General features: G+C 44.8%; 1 protein-coding gene across 1 annotated transcript in view; it reads left to right on the forward strand.

Moving 5' to 3' along the window:
- NKAP (NFKB activating protein) overlaps positions 1–15,055 on the forward strand; it is a 237,436-nt gene that overhangs the window by 64,870 nt on the left and 157,511 nt on the right. Inside the window, exon 3 of the mRNA XM_086918538.1 lies at positions 4,678–4,751. Within this exon, the coding sequence (XP_086774664.1) occupies positions 4,678–4,751 (74 nt within the window). The remainder of the gene's footprint in view (positions 1–4,677; positions 4,752–15,055) is intronic.

The raw sequence follows: 15,055 nt of genomic DNA on the forward strand, positions 1-15,055 counted from the left end.
GGGTGGAAGCCGGGGGAGGTGGGGATCGGGCACGCCATCACGATCACATATACCAAACTACAGGTCACTCCACCGGCAAAACACCAGCTCGCTAACATTTTCAGTCCATGGCAAGATGTCTGGTAGGCATATAGACACACAACAAAATCTAGAGGAATTCTCAGCATTAACTTTGAATGTGAATGGCCTGGGTAGCAAACTCAAGAGGGGCCTAGTGAATGCATATGTGAAAACGGTGGGTCCAAACTTTATTCTGTTACAGGAAACTCACCTCATGGGCACAAAGTGCGGCTTTCTGGCGAGGGGACACTATAAAGTTTTGGCACACGCGGGCTTCAAAAAGGGCTCAAGAGGGGTGGCCATACTGATACGGAAGAGTCAACCATTCCGGATGGCACAAATTTGGGCAAACCCACAGGGGACATACGTAGGGGTCCGAGGTACATGGAGAAGAAAGGACTACACAATAATATCGGCCTATGCCCCTCCTAAATTACAGGCAGCCACATTACGAGGGGTCACGGACGTCCTTCTTAGCACATTGGATACTATACAGATATTAGGGGGAGACTTTAATGATGTGATGTTCCCACCCCTAGATAGAACAGGAGATAGGCCGAGAGATCAAGCCCAGACCCCCATCTCTAATATGATCAATACGGTGGGGCTGACAGACGTGTGGAGGTGGCTACACCCGGAGGATAGGTCATATTCCTTCTTTTCTGGAGCTCATAGGGTCTATTCCAGACTAGACTATATCTTTATGGCCCGACATGTAGTCTCAAGAGATGATACAGCGAAATACAAGGCCAGGGGGATATCAGACCACTCCCCGCTACTAGTGAAGATAGGACGAAGGACACACCAGAGAAAGGGGCTCTGGAGACTGGGGGCATGGGACCTGTAAGACCCGGCAGTATTGAAGGGCCTGAGGGTGGATGTTAAGGTATACATAGCTGAAAATTTAGGCTTGGTATCGTCCAAGGTAGTCTTCTGGAAAGCCTTTAAGGCGGTCATGAGAGATAGAGCCCAAAATAGGCTGGCGGAAAGGAATAGGGAGGCCCAGAGAGAGCTTGAGATGCTGGACGCCCGAATACTGGAAGTGGAAAGGGAACACCAGGGTACCAGAGACCTGACAGCACTCCGTAGATTGACGGACATACAAAGTCAATATAGGGATATGGTGACGGGAGAGGCTAAGAAATAATGCGATGGCGACATCACATAGTCTGTGGGAGACAAGTCAGGCAAATTATTGGCGTGGTTAAGCAGGAAAGAGAGACGCCAGGTGGATAGACAGAGTTAGGGATGTACAAGGAAACCTCAGTGTCGGATGGCCAGATTGCGGAGGCATTTGCCACACATTACTGACAATTTTATGAGGCGAGAGACCTGGGACCGCAAGAAGCTGCTATGCGCTATATGGAACACTTAGAGCTCCTGAGACTGGTGGACACAGACCATGAAGATTTAGAGGCCCCAATTACACTCGAGGAAGTTAGGGAGGCCATAGCTAAGCTACAAGCGGGAAAATCCCCTGGCCCGAATGGGTTTCCAGCAGAGTTCTTCAAGAAAACGAAGGACCTCCTGGCTCCTCACCTGCTAGGTCTGTTTGAAGGGGCGGCCCAAGAAGGTGAACTCCCTCCAGATCTGCGCATGGCTACGATCATCCCGATATTTAAGGAAGGCAAGCCGCCGGATGATTGCTCCTCCTACCGCCCGATATCTCTTTTGAATATTGAGGTAAAGTTACTGGCAACTGTACTAGCACTCAGGCTACGAAGGGTGATCCCGGACTTGGTCCACCTGGACCAGACTGGGTTCCTACCGGGTAGGGCCACTAGGTTTAACCTAAGACGGACTCACAACTGGCTGCAGGAGGTGGGCGACAGACAGGACCCGCACTGGTTCCTTTCGCTTGACGCGGAGAAAGCATTCGATGCGGTGCACTTGCCGTTCCTAGAGGGGGTCCTGGTCCGGCTAGGTTTTGGTCCAAAATTCCAGCAGTGGATACGACTCTTATACACAGATCCCAGGGCAAGGGTCAAGGTGAACGGGGTCCTGTCATGGGATTTCCCGGTGCGGCGTGGAACAAGACAGGGGTGCCCCCTGTCCCCATTGCTCTTCACGTTGACAATAGTAGTGCTTGCATCGGCAGTTAGACAATACCCAGAGGCTTTAGGGCAGGGCCCCTAGAGGACACAGGAAAAAATATCACTATACGCGGACGATGTCCTTCTATATGTGACGCAACCGAAGACGACGGTACCGGTGCTCTTCTCAGAGCTAGAACGTTACGGAGCGCAATCAGGATAAAAAATTAACTAGCATAAATCGGTCATATATGACCCTAGCGGCAGACAACAATGGACAAACCTCCCAGAAAGGCTACAAAAGACAGTGGAGGGGATCGTCTATCTTGGAGTGTTCCTGACAATGGATAGGAAAAGTTCATACGATAAAAATGTAAGACTGATAGTGTGCAACTTTATAGAGGACGCGGCCAGGTGGAAGCCACTGCCTCTAACTCTGCTGGGTCGTGCGGCCATGTTCAAAATGGTAACACTACCTAAACTCCTATATGCGTTCCAAAATGAATATTACCCCCTCCCACGGAGAGTGTTCCAGGAAATAAACTTGGAAGTCGGGACCTATCTGTGGTTAGGTAAGCAGCCTAGAGTAGCACTGTCGACCCTGCAGAGACACCAATACAGCGGGGGGGGATCTCCCTTCCCAATGTCGAGGCTTACTACTGGGCAGAGCACCTGATAGTGATTAACGACTTGGTCGACGCCTCGGCTATCCACCCCACATACGCCTTGGAAAGAAGTACTATGGGCCCCCGCCCATATACCTACTATTTGTATGGGGGTAAAGAGAAGGGACGATTACTGCCGGCCACCAGACTGATGCTGACCTTAGGGTGGGAGAAAAAGCTTACAAGACAAACGCCACTGTGGCTCTGCACCTGGCTACGAGAACTGAATACACTGAGGGGGTTCAAGAAATGGGACGATATAGGGATATCAACGATAGGGGACGTGACGGTGAGGGGAGTTTTGAAATCATTCCCAGCCTTGAGGACAGAATACGGACTGCTCCCCACGCAATACTTTAAATATGCTCAACTGCGTCATGCATGGAGAGCGGAGAAGATGACAGAAGACACCCTACCTGAATATGCCCCCTTAGAAGGTAGGTTATTACAGGAACAAATACCCGAAAGGGCAGTATCACTCACGTATAGGACCCTCATGAATAATATGCCGGACGGTTTGACTGCCCTTAAAACCAAATGGGAGAGGGATGTAGAAGAAATGGACTTGGTGGAGTGGGACACAGTTCTCATGCACCCGAGAGAGGTAGCCATTAAGTCTCGGCTACGACTTATACAATTTAATGTCCTTCACAGAACCTATTTTGATAGGGTACGCTTACACAAAATGGGGCAGATAGGGTTTTACGAATTGCCTCCGATGCGGCCACATACTCTGGTCCTGTCCAATGATCCAAGTATACTGGGGGGAGATACTGAAGGAACTGGGAGCGTACAGGAAGCCCCTTTGCCCGTGGACCCCAAGCTAGACCTGCTGGGTATGACTAATGATATTGATATCGAACGCCTACTGCTAATCTTTTTAGTCCTGGCCCTGGTGGTGGCAAAGAGAGATGTTGCGAAACACTGGGGGGTGGCCACGACACCACAGATTGAGGAATGGAGGAGAGGTATGGACCTATACATGGAAGCAGAGAGGGTCACATATAAGGCTAGAGGCTGCCCCAAGAAATTTGGTAGAGTGTGGAATAAATGGAGAAAATATCACAGCCTTGCTGGGGGACTGTAAAGGGGTGAGTAGAGGAAGGGCACATACAGGGAAAAGAAGGCTCAGAAGGAATAAAGACATGGCGATACGGACAATAATATGGACCGCGCCTACGAGCTGGGCTAAAAAGCAGATTGAAGTATTATTTTTAAGCATATGGAGGGGGGGGTGGAGGACTAGAGGGCGGGAGATGTTGACCGAAGATGACGTGATTGTATTGTTACTACTAGATAAAATGCAAATAAAAATATTTTTAAAAAACACTTTACTTCAGGAAGTTCTAATGGTTTGGATTCTGAGAACCAAATCTGTAATCGCAATAATTGTCCTGCTTTTTATTTCCACTAGAGAATTGTGGAAAATAAACAACGGCATGACCAAAAAGCCATACAGCCCTAGCACCTCTTGAAGCTGAGCTACAATCCCAAGCAGTTTTCACATGCTAGGTGCACACTAATTTATAGAGACCATGTTATCCTATGTTGGTGGATCAGTACTGTTTTTAGCTTTTAGAACGTATTGGGAAGGTGTACTCCCCCTTTCACAAACAGGAAACCTAATTGACTAATCAAAGACTTGATCTGTGGCAGGAAATCTATTTTTACCTTATCTTCTCCTTTTTCCCTGTACATTGCAAGGGATTCCCAACCATAATTCACCAGTTTTCGGTGTGTTTCTGTAGTCAGTAGTGCATTTATGCTTTAATATCCTTCTTTTAAATGCGAAAGCATTTTGCCATGTAGAGTAGCTTTCATTTCGTCCTGGACAATAAAAGGGTCATCTATGAAGGTTATGCTTCTTTTTTGGTTCATTATTAAATTACAAATTTTTTATTATACATTTTTTTTTCAAGCTCTGATGAACATACTCCAGTAGAGGATGAAGAGAAATCCAAGAAAAGCAGTAGCTCGGATTCTAGCACAGAAGGTAGCTATACAATTTTCTTTCCTTTTTTTGAAATTATGCGTTTTTCCATTTCAGTTAGGTGGCTCAGCTAGCACACCGGCTGCAGAAGTATGTTTAAGAATTCCAGGATCAAATCTAGATGCAGATACTTGATGCTTTCATCCTTCCGGGTTCAGTGTCCAAATAGCGAATTGTGTAGAGTTTTTTGTGTTGTTCCTCCTCCAGGTCCATTGACGTGAGCAGCAGTGCAACTGCCAAGTACAACTCAGGCATGAGTTGATGCAAGATTCTCAATCTTCTTACTGTTGGTCTAGATCTACCTTGTTGTAATCCAGTCCTATTGTCCGCTTACAGTCTGATCCATCTTTGTTTCCAAGAGAGAAACTGTTTACTTAAGAGCCTGTCATGGACCTGTTTCGAAGTATCGATTACAGGAAAAACAGACAAAGCAAAGCCAACCTGCCCAAATAGTTCACGGCACAAAGTTAAGGCTGAAGAATTTTTCTTTTTTTGAAGGCCTCATCTCAATACCGTTGACTTAATGTAGACCTTCTGTCATCTTTGTTCACCTCCCTTCCGGAATGCTGAATGGCCCTCAAGACTTAGCTGTTTGAATAAGCCTTCAGGGCCTGCAAGCGCCTGGATGCCCTATCGGGTGATTAGCCATGCTTTATATTATAGATCTTGATTGATTGAGTGATATAGCAATAGCCCTTATAAACCACGGTGATGGCATTTTAACATTTCTTTGGGATGGTGATAAGAAATAACTGACCACTAAATTATCGATGTAATAAAGAAGCCCATTTTCTTTACAGGCGACTGAACTGACTTAAGACCCACAGTTAAATCGCCAGTGTGAAGATACTTAATTTCCTGTTTTTTCGAACCACAAATCATTAATTAAGTCATTTTTAGGTCTCGCCTAGCGACGCAGCGCATGTGCTGCTCGCTCTGGCGACATCTATTGTTGTCGCTTTCTGTGCCGAAGGGGTACAGGACATGTGTGCGCGTACGGAAGACAGGAGATGGGCAGCACGCGTAGGGCTGACGGCGTTAGCATAAGAGACAGGAGATGTGCGTGTACGGAGGACAGGAGATCTGCACCCGTACGTCTCGGCTCCCTCAAAGTGTGTATGGTGTGCTTTTGCTTTCCCTCCCTCTGGCGTTTCAGCACAACGCGCGTACCCCTTTCTCCTTACATCTTTTCTCCCAAAGGCTGCACGGTCATCTTCATCTCTCTGCTCGTTGGATGCCGTATCCATGTCTGATGTGCTTTTGGTGGGGCCCACTGAGGCATCATCACTGCCCACTGGAAATCTCTTCACAGGAGATGTGCACGCATCGGCTCAGCTCCCTCAACGCGCGCATGGCGTGCTTTCGCTTTCTGTCCCTCCCTCCGGCGTTTCAGCACAACACGCGTACGCCTTTATCCTTACATCTTTTCTCCCAAAGGCTGCACTGCCATCTTCGTCTCTCTGCTCGTTGGATGCCGTATCCTTGTCCGATGTGCTCTTGGTGGGGCCCTCTGAGGCAGTACCACTGCCCGCTGGAGATCTGTACCAGTGCCGGCTGCCTCTTTTCAACCCTCACATGTAAAATTGATACTTGTATAGCGCACTACTCACCCGCAAGGGTCTCAAGGCGGTTGTACGAATACCGCTGTGGAACCCATCCTGGTTTCCCTGTGAGGCGTCCACTCCTGGGCACCCCCAAGGTGGAGGCCAGGCATCCTTAGCGTTGTGGGGGCCGTTGTGGAGATTAAGCAAGCTATTGCCCAGAGTTGCAGAGTGGGGCTCCATGATTTGAATAGGCACCGAGGCGAGAATTATCAGGTCCGTGGAATTTTGAGCCCAAGACACGCCGAGGTGGGGAATTGAACCCTGGTCCCGGGCTAGACCTCTGCATCAGGGTCTGCCGCTCTAATCATTGAGCTACACTTCTCCACATGGACCCGCTGATGCTCTCACAGACATGGCGTCCGAGCCTGAGCAGCAGGTAAGGGCTCATTCCTGCTCCGCTTACACCTTGCTGTCTCTCTTTTTCCCTTATTCTCTTTTACCACTTTATTTCCTCTCTTACCCTTGATCACTCTTTCCGTGTTTTGCACCCCATGTTTTTCTCATGATTTTCCATTCGTTTTTTTCTTTCCCACTTTTCCCCTGCTTTTTTCCTTCTCTTTTTTTGAACTGTTGCTTACTCTTCATTTTTGTTCCTTCTGTTGTTAGATTTACCCATTATCTTTCCCTGTAAGACCCCCCTCGCCCTTTCCCCGCTTCTTCCTCACTCCTGTCCTTCCCCAGTCCTCTCTTGCTCCCGGTTTCCGGTTCCCACTCGTGTTTCCTCTCTGTTCCTGTGTCCATGACTTGAACTCTCTTGTGACCTGCGTTTTTATAATCTACTTGTGTGTTTACCGGGCTCCCTGCCCTTCATCTTGTATCTACTCACGCCTTCCTGAGGTCGCTCCCACATAGATATCCTGCTCACAGCACAATGCGGCGACAGATCACAGATCACCCTACCCCTGTTAACAGTCCGGATGAATGAGTGGATGCTCGTGTTGCGGGGGTTACACCCTGCATTCCCCACAGTCTCGCCAGAGCTGCCGTGGCGCGAGCGCCAGTGACAGACACATCCCTTGAAGTGCGCCGGAAGTTCAGACAAACTTCAGCGCCATGCTCTGGTTTTTAGTGGTCACATTTTCCTGGGACGGCTCCGGCGCGGTCTGCAACATAGGAGCGCCCTCAGCTTAGCTCTCTTGTGCTATTCACCGGAGGGTAGCGACAGGCGCATGGCTGATGCGAGACATGTCCGCTAGTAGAACGTAATGGACTTGGATTCCTTTAGGCGCTGGAAGGAAAAAAAACAAGCATTTGCAATGTAATCGGTCTGATTGCATTGCAAATGCTTACGTTTAAAACTTTATATATTCCCTAACTTTAACACTGAGCACGGTGTCCTTGAAGCGGGTGCTGTGCTCAGTGCTAAAGTTAAGAAATATATAAATAATCCGAGCACGGTGTTCGTGAAGCGGCGCCGCGCTCCGTTTCAAAGTTAAAAATCGCTCCAGCCGGAATGACAAAAAAAGTCCTCACCCTGTAATTAAAGGAGATAGTAACACGCCACCAGTAAACGATCCAATTCTGGTGGGCGGTGCCAAAAGGAGACTAGGCGGCAACAAGGAGGGACTACAGAGCCTCCTTTACAATCAGAAGCCTGCATTTTGCATGGAAGATGACACCAGCGAATGAGGAAGATGGGCGGGGCTTCAACTCCGCCTCCGAGAGCTTTGGAATCTGTAATGATTCCAAGAAGCTCTCATATGACAAGAGCAACGCATGCGCGCAGCTTTCGCCAGCCGAGACCTAAAAAAAGTAGTTTAGCAAATTAAGGCCACTTTGTGTATATTTTAATGTATTAGAAATAATGTGTTTTTGACAACCTACTGCTTAAGTTGTGCATCAGTGCCCCATTGGCAGGGTCAGAAGCAGAACTTAAACATATTTAACTGGCTTGGATGTAATGCTCCGGATTCAGATTTTATTTACCTCACCGGGTACTGTCCCCCAATCAATATATTCTAGAGCAAAGTATTTATTGCCCTCTCGGCAATGAGCGGCTATAGCTACCACCATCCCCCAAGTTACAGTCAACATGCAAAGCAGTGTACGGAGATTTGTATCTGTCGCTATGCTGCTGAGGCAGGTAGCCACTGTCTTGGGCAGAGATAAGGCCCCCTACAGTAAAGAAATAGATAGAAGACATGACTTATGGCAACGCACAACTGGAGCTCTACTATTCCACTATCTTCTAAACCAGCAGATTAAACAATTTTCAGTACCCACCATGTTCTATTTATTAACTACTTTCATGCAGGGAGATTGTCTGGCACTGAGGGGCAAGAGACAAACGGGTGGGCCACCAGCCATCTGACGAATAGTCTGCATATTTTTAAAATATAATCTCTTCGGTTTTATCAGAGTTGGTTTAGGGAACTGAAACATACAAGAGTTGAAATTAGCTTGAACTTTAAGACTACTATCAGTTTGGTGTTACCTCTATAGGAAACCTTTTCAGATCCATGAGATGATTGATTTCAACAAGTAAGGAACATATTAATGTTAAAGAGAGCTTAACTCGGTGAGGGACCCCACATAGTATCTGAATGGTATTACAATTGGAAGTAGAGAGCAGAATGGTTTGAGATCTCTCACAAGAAAATATTTTAACCACTTTAAAGTGTCCAGACAGATGTCAAAGTTATCTAGGCACTTGAACAAGGCAGAACGAAAAAAGATATCAGATGCCGCAGAAATGCAGCAGAAAGGTCCAGAAGAAATCAGTGCGGCAGAAGCACCATGATCCTAAATGAGGTGAATGCTGTCTCGAAGTTTTTACGCTGTTGGCAGACTTAAACGCTGATTGGGAGGGATCCAAGAGGTTGTTAGCGTAAAAAGACAAACAAAAACAAGCATTTGCAATGCAATAGGTCTCGTATTAGGAAAGTTTGAGCTATTGGTATTGTAAATGACAAATTTTTTATTTAGGTTTTGTTTTTGAAAATAGCGAAATTAATAGCTTTGTCATTTACCATGCCAATAGTTATAACTTTCGCAAATGTGACACCTATAGCATTTGTAATGCAATATGTGTTGTATTTACGTGACTTACATGTATTGATATTACAAATAACAATGGTTTTTAATTTTTTTAAATAATTAATACTTAATAAAAGTTATTGTAATTTATAATGGCAATAGCTTAAACTTTTTTGTAAATAACATTTGTGAAGATTATGTTCAGTGTATTTTATTGTGACGAAAATCAAAGAACATATGTCAAATATTAACATCTTTTCGTTACATTTGTAATAAAGCTTGAAACATTGAGAGAACATATTTGAACCAGTTGTTGTTGAATGGTTGCACAGATTGATGCAGTGGTGGAGCTCAGTGATGTTGTGGTGCCACAGAGTGATGCTGTGGTGGTGCTGAGTGATGCTGTATGCTATGCTATGTTTTATTTGGCTATCCTATGTTTTGTTTTGTTATGCTATGCTATGCTGTTTTGTTATGCTATGCTATGTTTTGTTATGCTATGCTATGTTTTGCTATGCTATGTTATGCTATGCTATGTTTTGTTATGCTATGCTATGTTTTGTTATGCTATGCTTTGTTATGCTATGCTATGTTTTGCTCTGCTATGCTTTGTTATGCTATGCTATGTTTTGCTCTGCTATGCTTTGTTATGCTATGCTATGTTTTGTTGTGTTTTATTATGCTATGCTTTGTTTTGCTATGCTATGTTTTGTTATGCTATGTTTTCTTGTGTTGGTATGCTATGCTGTGTTTTGCTATGCTATTATGTTTTGTTATGCTATGCTATGTTTTGTTTTGCCATCCGAAGCTTTGTTTTGTTATGCTATGTTTAGTTTTGCTATCCTGTGCTTTGTTTTGTTACGCTATGCTATGTTTTGTTGTGTTTTGCTAGGCTATGCTTTTTTATGCTATGCTATGTTTTGTTATGCTATGCTATGTTTTGCTGTGTTTGGTATGCTATGCTGTGTTTTGCTATGCTATGTTTTGTTGTGTTTTATTATGCTATGCTTTGTTTTGCTATGCTATGTTTTGTTATGCTATGTTTTGCTGTGTTTGGTATGCTCTGCTGTGTTTTGCTATGCTATTGTATGTTTTGTTATGTTTTGTTAAGCCATGCTATGTTTTGTTGTGTTTTGTTATGCTATGCTATATTTTGTTGTGTTTTGCTAGGCTATGCTTTGTTATGCTATGCTTTGTTATGCTATGCTTTGTTATGCTATGCTTTGTTATGCTATGCTTTGTTATGCTATGCTTTGTTATGCTATGCTTTGTTATGCTATGCTTTGTTATGCTATGCTTTGTTATGCTATGCTTTGTTATGCTATGCTTTGTTATGCTATGCTTTGTTATGCTATGCTTTGTTTTGTTATGCTATGTTTTGTTATGCTATGTTAAGCTTTGTTTTGTTATGCTATGTTGTGTTATGCTATGCTACGCTTTGTTGTGTTTTGTTATGCTATGCTACGCTTTGTTGTGTTTTGTTATGCTATGTTTTGTTATGTATGCTATGGTTTGTTTTGCTATGTTTTGTTATGCAATAGGGCTCGCATTAATAAAGTTAGAGGTATTAGTATTGTAAATGACAAATTTTTTATTTATGTTTTTGTTTTGAAAATAGCAAAATTAATAACTTTTTCATTTACAATGCCAATAGTGTTAACTTTGCAAACGTGACACCTATAGCATTTGTAATGCAATATGTGTTGTATTTACATGACTTAGATGTATTAATATTAAAAATAACAATGGGTTGTATTTTTTTCAATATTTAATGCTATGTTTTGTTATGCTATGTTTTCTTGTGTTGGTATGCTATGCTGTGTTTTGCTATGCTATTATGTTTTGTTATGCTATGCTATGTTTTGTTTTGCCATCCGAAGCTTTGTTTTGTTATGCTATGTTTAGTTTTGCTATCCTGTGCTTTGTTTTGTTACGCTATGCTATGTTTTGTTGTGTTTTGCTAGGCTATGCTTTTTTATGCTATGCTATGTTTTGTTATGCTATGCTATGTTTTGCTGTGTTTGGTATGCTATGCTGTGTTTTGCTATGCTATGTTTTGTTGTGTTTTATTATGCTATGCTTTGTTTTGCTATGCTATGTTTTGTTATGCTATGTTTTGCTGTGTTTGGTATGCTCTGCTGTGTTTTGCTATGCTATTGTATGTTTTGTTATGTTTTGTTAAGCCATGCTATGTTTTGTTGTGTTTTGTTATGCTATGCTATATTTTGTTGTGTTTTGCTAGGCTATGCTTTGTTATGCTATGCTTTGTTATGCTATGCTTTGTTATGCTATGCTTTGTTATGCTATGCTTTGTTATGCTATGCTTTGTTTTGTTATGCTATGTTTTGTTATGCTATGTTAAGTTATGCTATGTTAAGCTTTGTTTTGTTATGCTATGTTGTGTTATGCTATGCTACGCTTTGTTGTGTTTTGTTATGCTATGTTTTGTTATGTATGCTATGGTTTGTTTTGCTATGTTTTGTTATGCAATAGGGCTCGCATTAATAAAGTTAGAGGTATTAGTATTGTAAATGACAAATTTTTTATTTATGTTTTTGTTTTGAAAATAGCAAAATTAATAACTTTTTCATTTACAATGCCAATAGTGTTAACTTTGCAAACGTGACACCTATAGCATTTGTAATGCAATATGTGTTGTATTTACATGACTTAGATGTATTAATATTAAAAATAACAATGGGTTGTATTTTTTTCAATATTTAATACTTAAATAAAAGTTATTGTAATTTATAATGGCAATAGCTTAAACTTTTGCAAATAACTTTTTGGAAGATTATGTTTAGTGTATTTTATTGTGATGAAAATACAAGAACAGAAGTGAAATATTAACATCTTTTTGTGATATTTGTAATAAAGTTTGAAACATTGAGAGAACATATTTGAATCAGTTGTTGTTGAATGGTTGCACAGATTGATGCTGTGGTGGCTCTGAATGATGTTGTGGCGGCGATGAGTGATGCTTGGTGTTCAGTGATGCTCTGGTAGCGCATAGTGATGTTGTGGTGCCCCTGAGTGATGCTGTGGTGATGCGATGGATAGTGAGGGCGATAGATAGAGGGAGGGCGAAAGATAGATAGAGGGAGGGTGAGAGATAGAGGCAGGGCAAGAGGGCGAGGGATGGAGTGTGGGGCGGGTGAGGGATGGAGTGTGGGGCGGGGGAGGGATGGAGTGTGGGGAGGGATGGAGTGTGGGGAGGGATGGAGTGTGGGGCGGGGGAGGGATGGAGTGTGGGGCGGGGGAGGGATGGATGTAGTCAGGGGGATGGATGGATGGAATGCGGGGATGGATGTATGGGGTGCAGGGATGGATGTATGGGGTGCAGGGATGGATGGGGTGCAGGGATGGATGGATGGATGGAGTGGGGGGATGGATGTGAACCTATTATTCCTTGTGGAATTAATAGGGCGAGCCCTAAAAAAAAGTAGTTATCTCACTCCCATACATGAGTGCTAAAAGCGAGCCCCAGCGCCTTGACAGCCTGAAGGTGGAATGGGTGCTACCCAAACATCTGATAACATACCAGTCAGGCCGCAGCGCTGAGGGGTTGAGCTAGAAACAGCAAAAAAGAGAGGATGATGAAGAGATGAGAGAGAGTTAGAGACTGCCCGAACAGAGAGTCTGCGGGGGAGGGAGAGGGGGGGGGGCTGGAGAAGAGAGGGAGAGCAAGAAAGGGGTAAAGAACAGTAGAGAATGGTTGAAAAGCACGGGGCGAGATGGGGTTGCGAGACACGGAGAACGAATTAGAGGAAGGCAGAGATTTAGGAATGAAGGGGCAATAGAATAGAGGCGGGGGGGGCTACCCAGGAAGTTAGCAGGACAAAGTCGGGCGATAACGGTTTGGGCGAGAAGCGGAGAGCTAGAGACAATAGCGAGATAAAGGGAGGAAGAGAGACTGTGGGACAGAGAGAGGGTGAGAGGGTGTAGAGGAATACCAACGAGTGACTTGAGCAGAGAGTGACAGAGCGACGCAGACAGAGCAGAACAGGGAGAGACAGTGCAGATAGATAATATGGGACTGCTAGGATTTTCAACAGGCCGAGGGAGCGAGAGGGCAAAAACAGAGACATCAGGAGAGAGGCAAAAAGGCATGAGCGAGATTGATCTCGGCAGTGAGAATACAATGCAACAGAGACAGCTAGAGAGGGAGAGAGAGGACGACAGCGGGAGCGATGAAGAGAAAAGAGCGGCGGCGAAGGGCAATAGCGAGAGGCGGTAAAAGAGAGACAAGGCGCAAATGATAGCTCTTTACACCAACGCACCAAAATTAATAGCAGGCATGCACGTGCAGTCTGAAGGTCATAGGTTCGAGCCCGAGTGCCCCTCCCAGCCTCTCATCCTTGTGAGGTCGGTAAACTTTGCACCATTCAGCTGTGTGATAAAACACCAATCTCGTCTAGAATAGCAATAAATACCACTAAATGAAAAACCGTAAGGGTTAAAAAGAGATCATGCAATCCAGAGATGGAGAGACCCACGAGTAGGACAATGACACAAGAAGAAAGACTCAGAATAGACTCAGAGTAAAATCCCTCTCTCCGAAGCGGTGATGTAGAAGGATGCCATTGGCCTTGGTGCATGGAAGCAACATGCTCCCTATGCTGATGTGGCAGTAAAATGCAACATTTATCAAGGTGCAATAGGTCCCGGTGTCACTGCACCTGCTGCACCAATGGTAGCTACGCCCCTGCTCACAGTGGAGAAGCAGGGGCGGGGTCCAGCAACGGGGGATAGACGGATGGAAAGAGTCAAATATACTGGAAGGGGAAACGGAAGGTGGTAGTCAGATCAATACTTATTTGTATTATTATCTGTCTCGGTGGGTGCGTGGCATCTGCTCTAATAATGTTAAGAGCCGTCGCAAAGGCTACCGGGCAGGCAAACCTTTCCTCCAATTTGAATTGTTGATCCGTGGCCTAGGGTGACTGATAGCGAGGGGTGAGAGCGAGACGGGGGAGGGGAGAGTTTGGGTAAAGGGGAAGAAGATTAGTTATGGGGAGAGGGAGGAGGAAAAGTGGTTAGGGTGGGATAGGCAGATGGGAAAGAATAGGGCGAGCAGAGAGGCTAGAAAGATGGTTAAATGGGGGAATCGAGGAGTAGAAACCGGAAAAGAGGAGCGCCAACACAATGGGAAGAACAGAAAAGGCCTCAAGAGGGCATGGGTAAAAGAAGGGAATAAAGAAAGTACACGAATGTGAACAAAGAAAGCACAACGGGTGGAAACGGGTGTGAAAAATCGCAGCTTTTTTCATGAAGGTTTGTGACATTCCATGACGGAGTAAAAGGTGGTTTGCTGGTACCTTCTGTAGCTTTTTTTATGCAAAGGCACACCTCGCAATTGAGAAAACATGTCTCTCAGCAACCTGCTTTTAGTGCGCATCAGTCTTCTGCTGGTATCTCGTGCAAATTTTTTTTTTAAGTTGACCGCTTACTCAACAAGCAACAGGAAACCAAGGCTCCAACTGGAAGCAAGGGAGGAAGGGTGACGAGACGCATGGGGAGCAGCAGCCTTTGATGTGCCGGCCGGCCGGCCATGCAGTGAATAATTAGGGGAGGAGAAATGTCGGCCTGAGGCCGAGCGTAAAGCAACAGATGCCTTTGATGTGGAGGCAGGCGGCTCGGGTGGATAGAAGCGCGTTCATGGACATAGATGCACATCGAAACATTAGGGCAACATCCCTCACACAGGAAACAGTAGGGCAAGCTTTA

This window comes from Lissotriton vulgaris, chromosome 4_1 (assembly GCF_964263255.1).
Source record: "Lissotriton vulgaris chromosome 4_1, aLisVul1.2, whole genome shotgun sequence".
Classification (NCBI taxonomy): Eukaryota; Metazoa; Chordata; class Amphibia; order Caudata; family Salamandridae; genus Lissotriton; species Lissotriton vulgaris.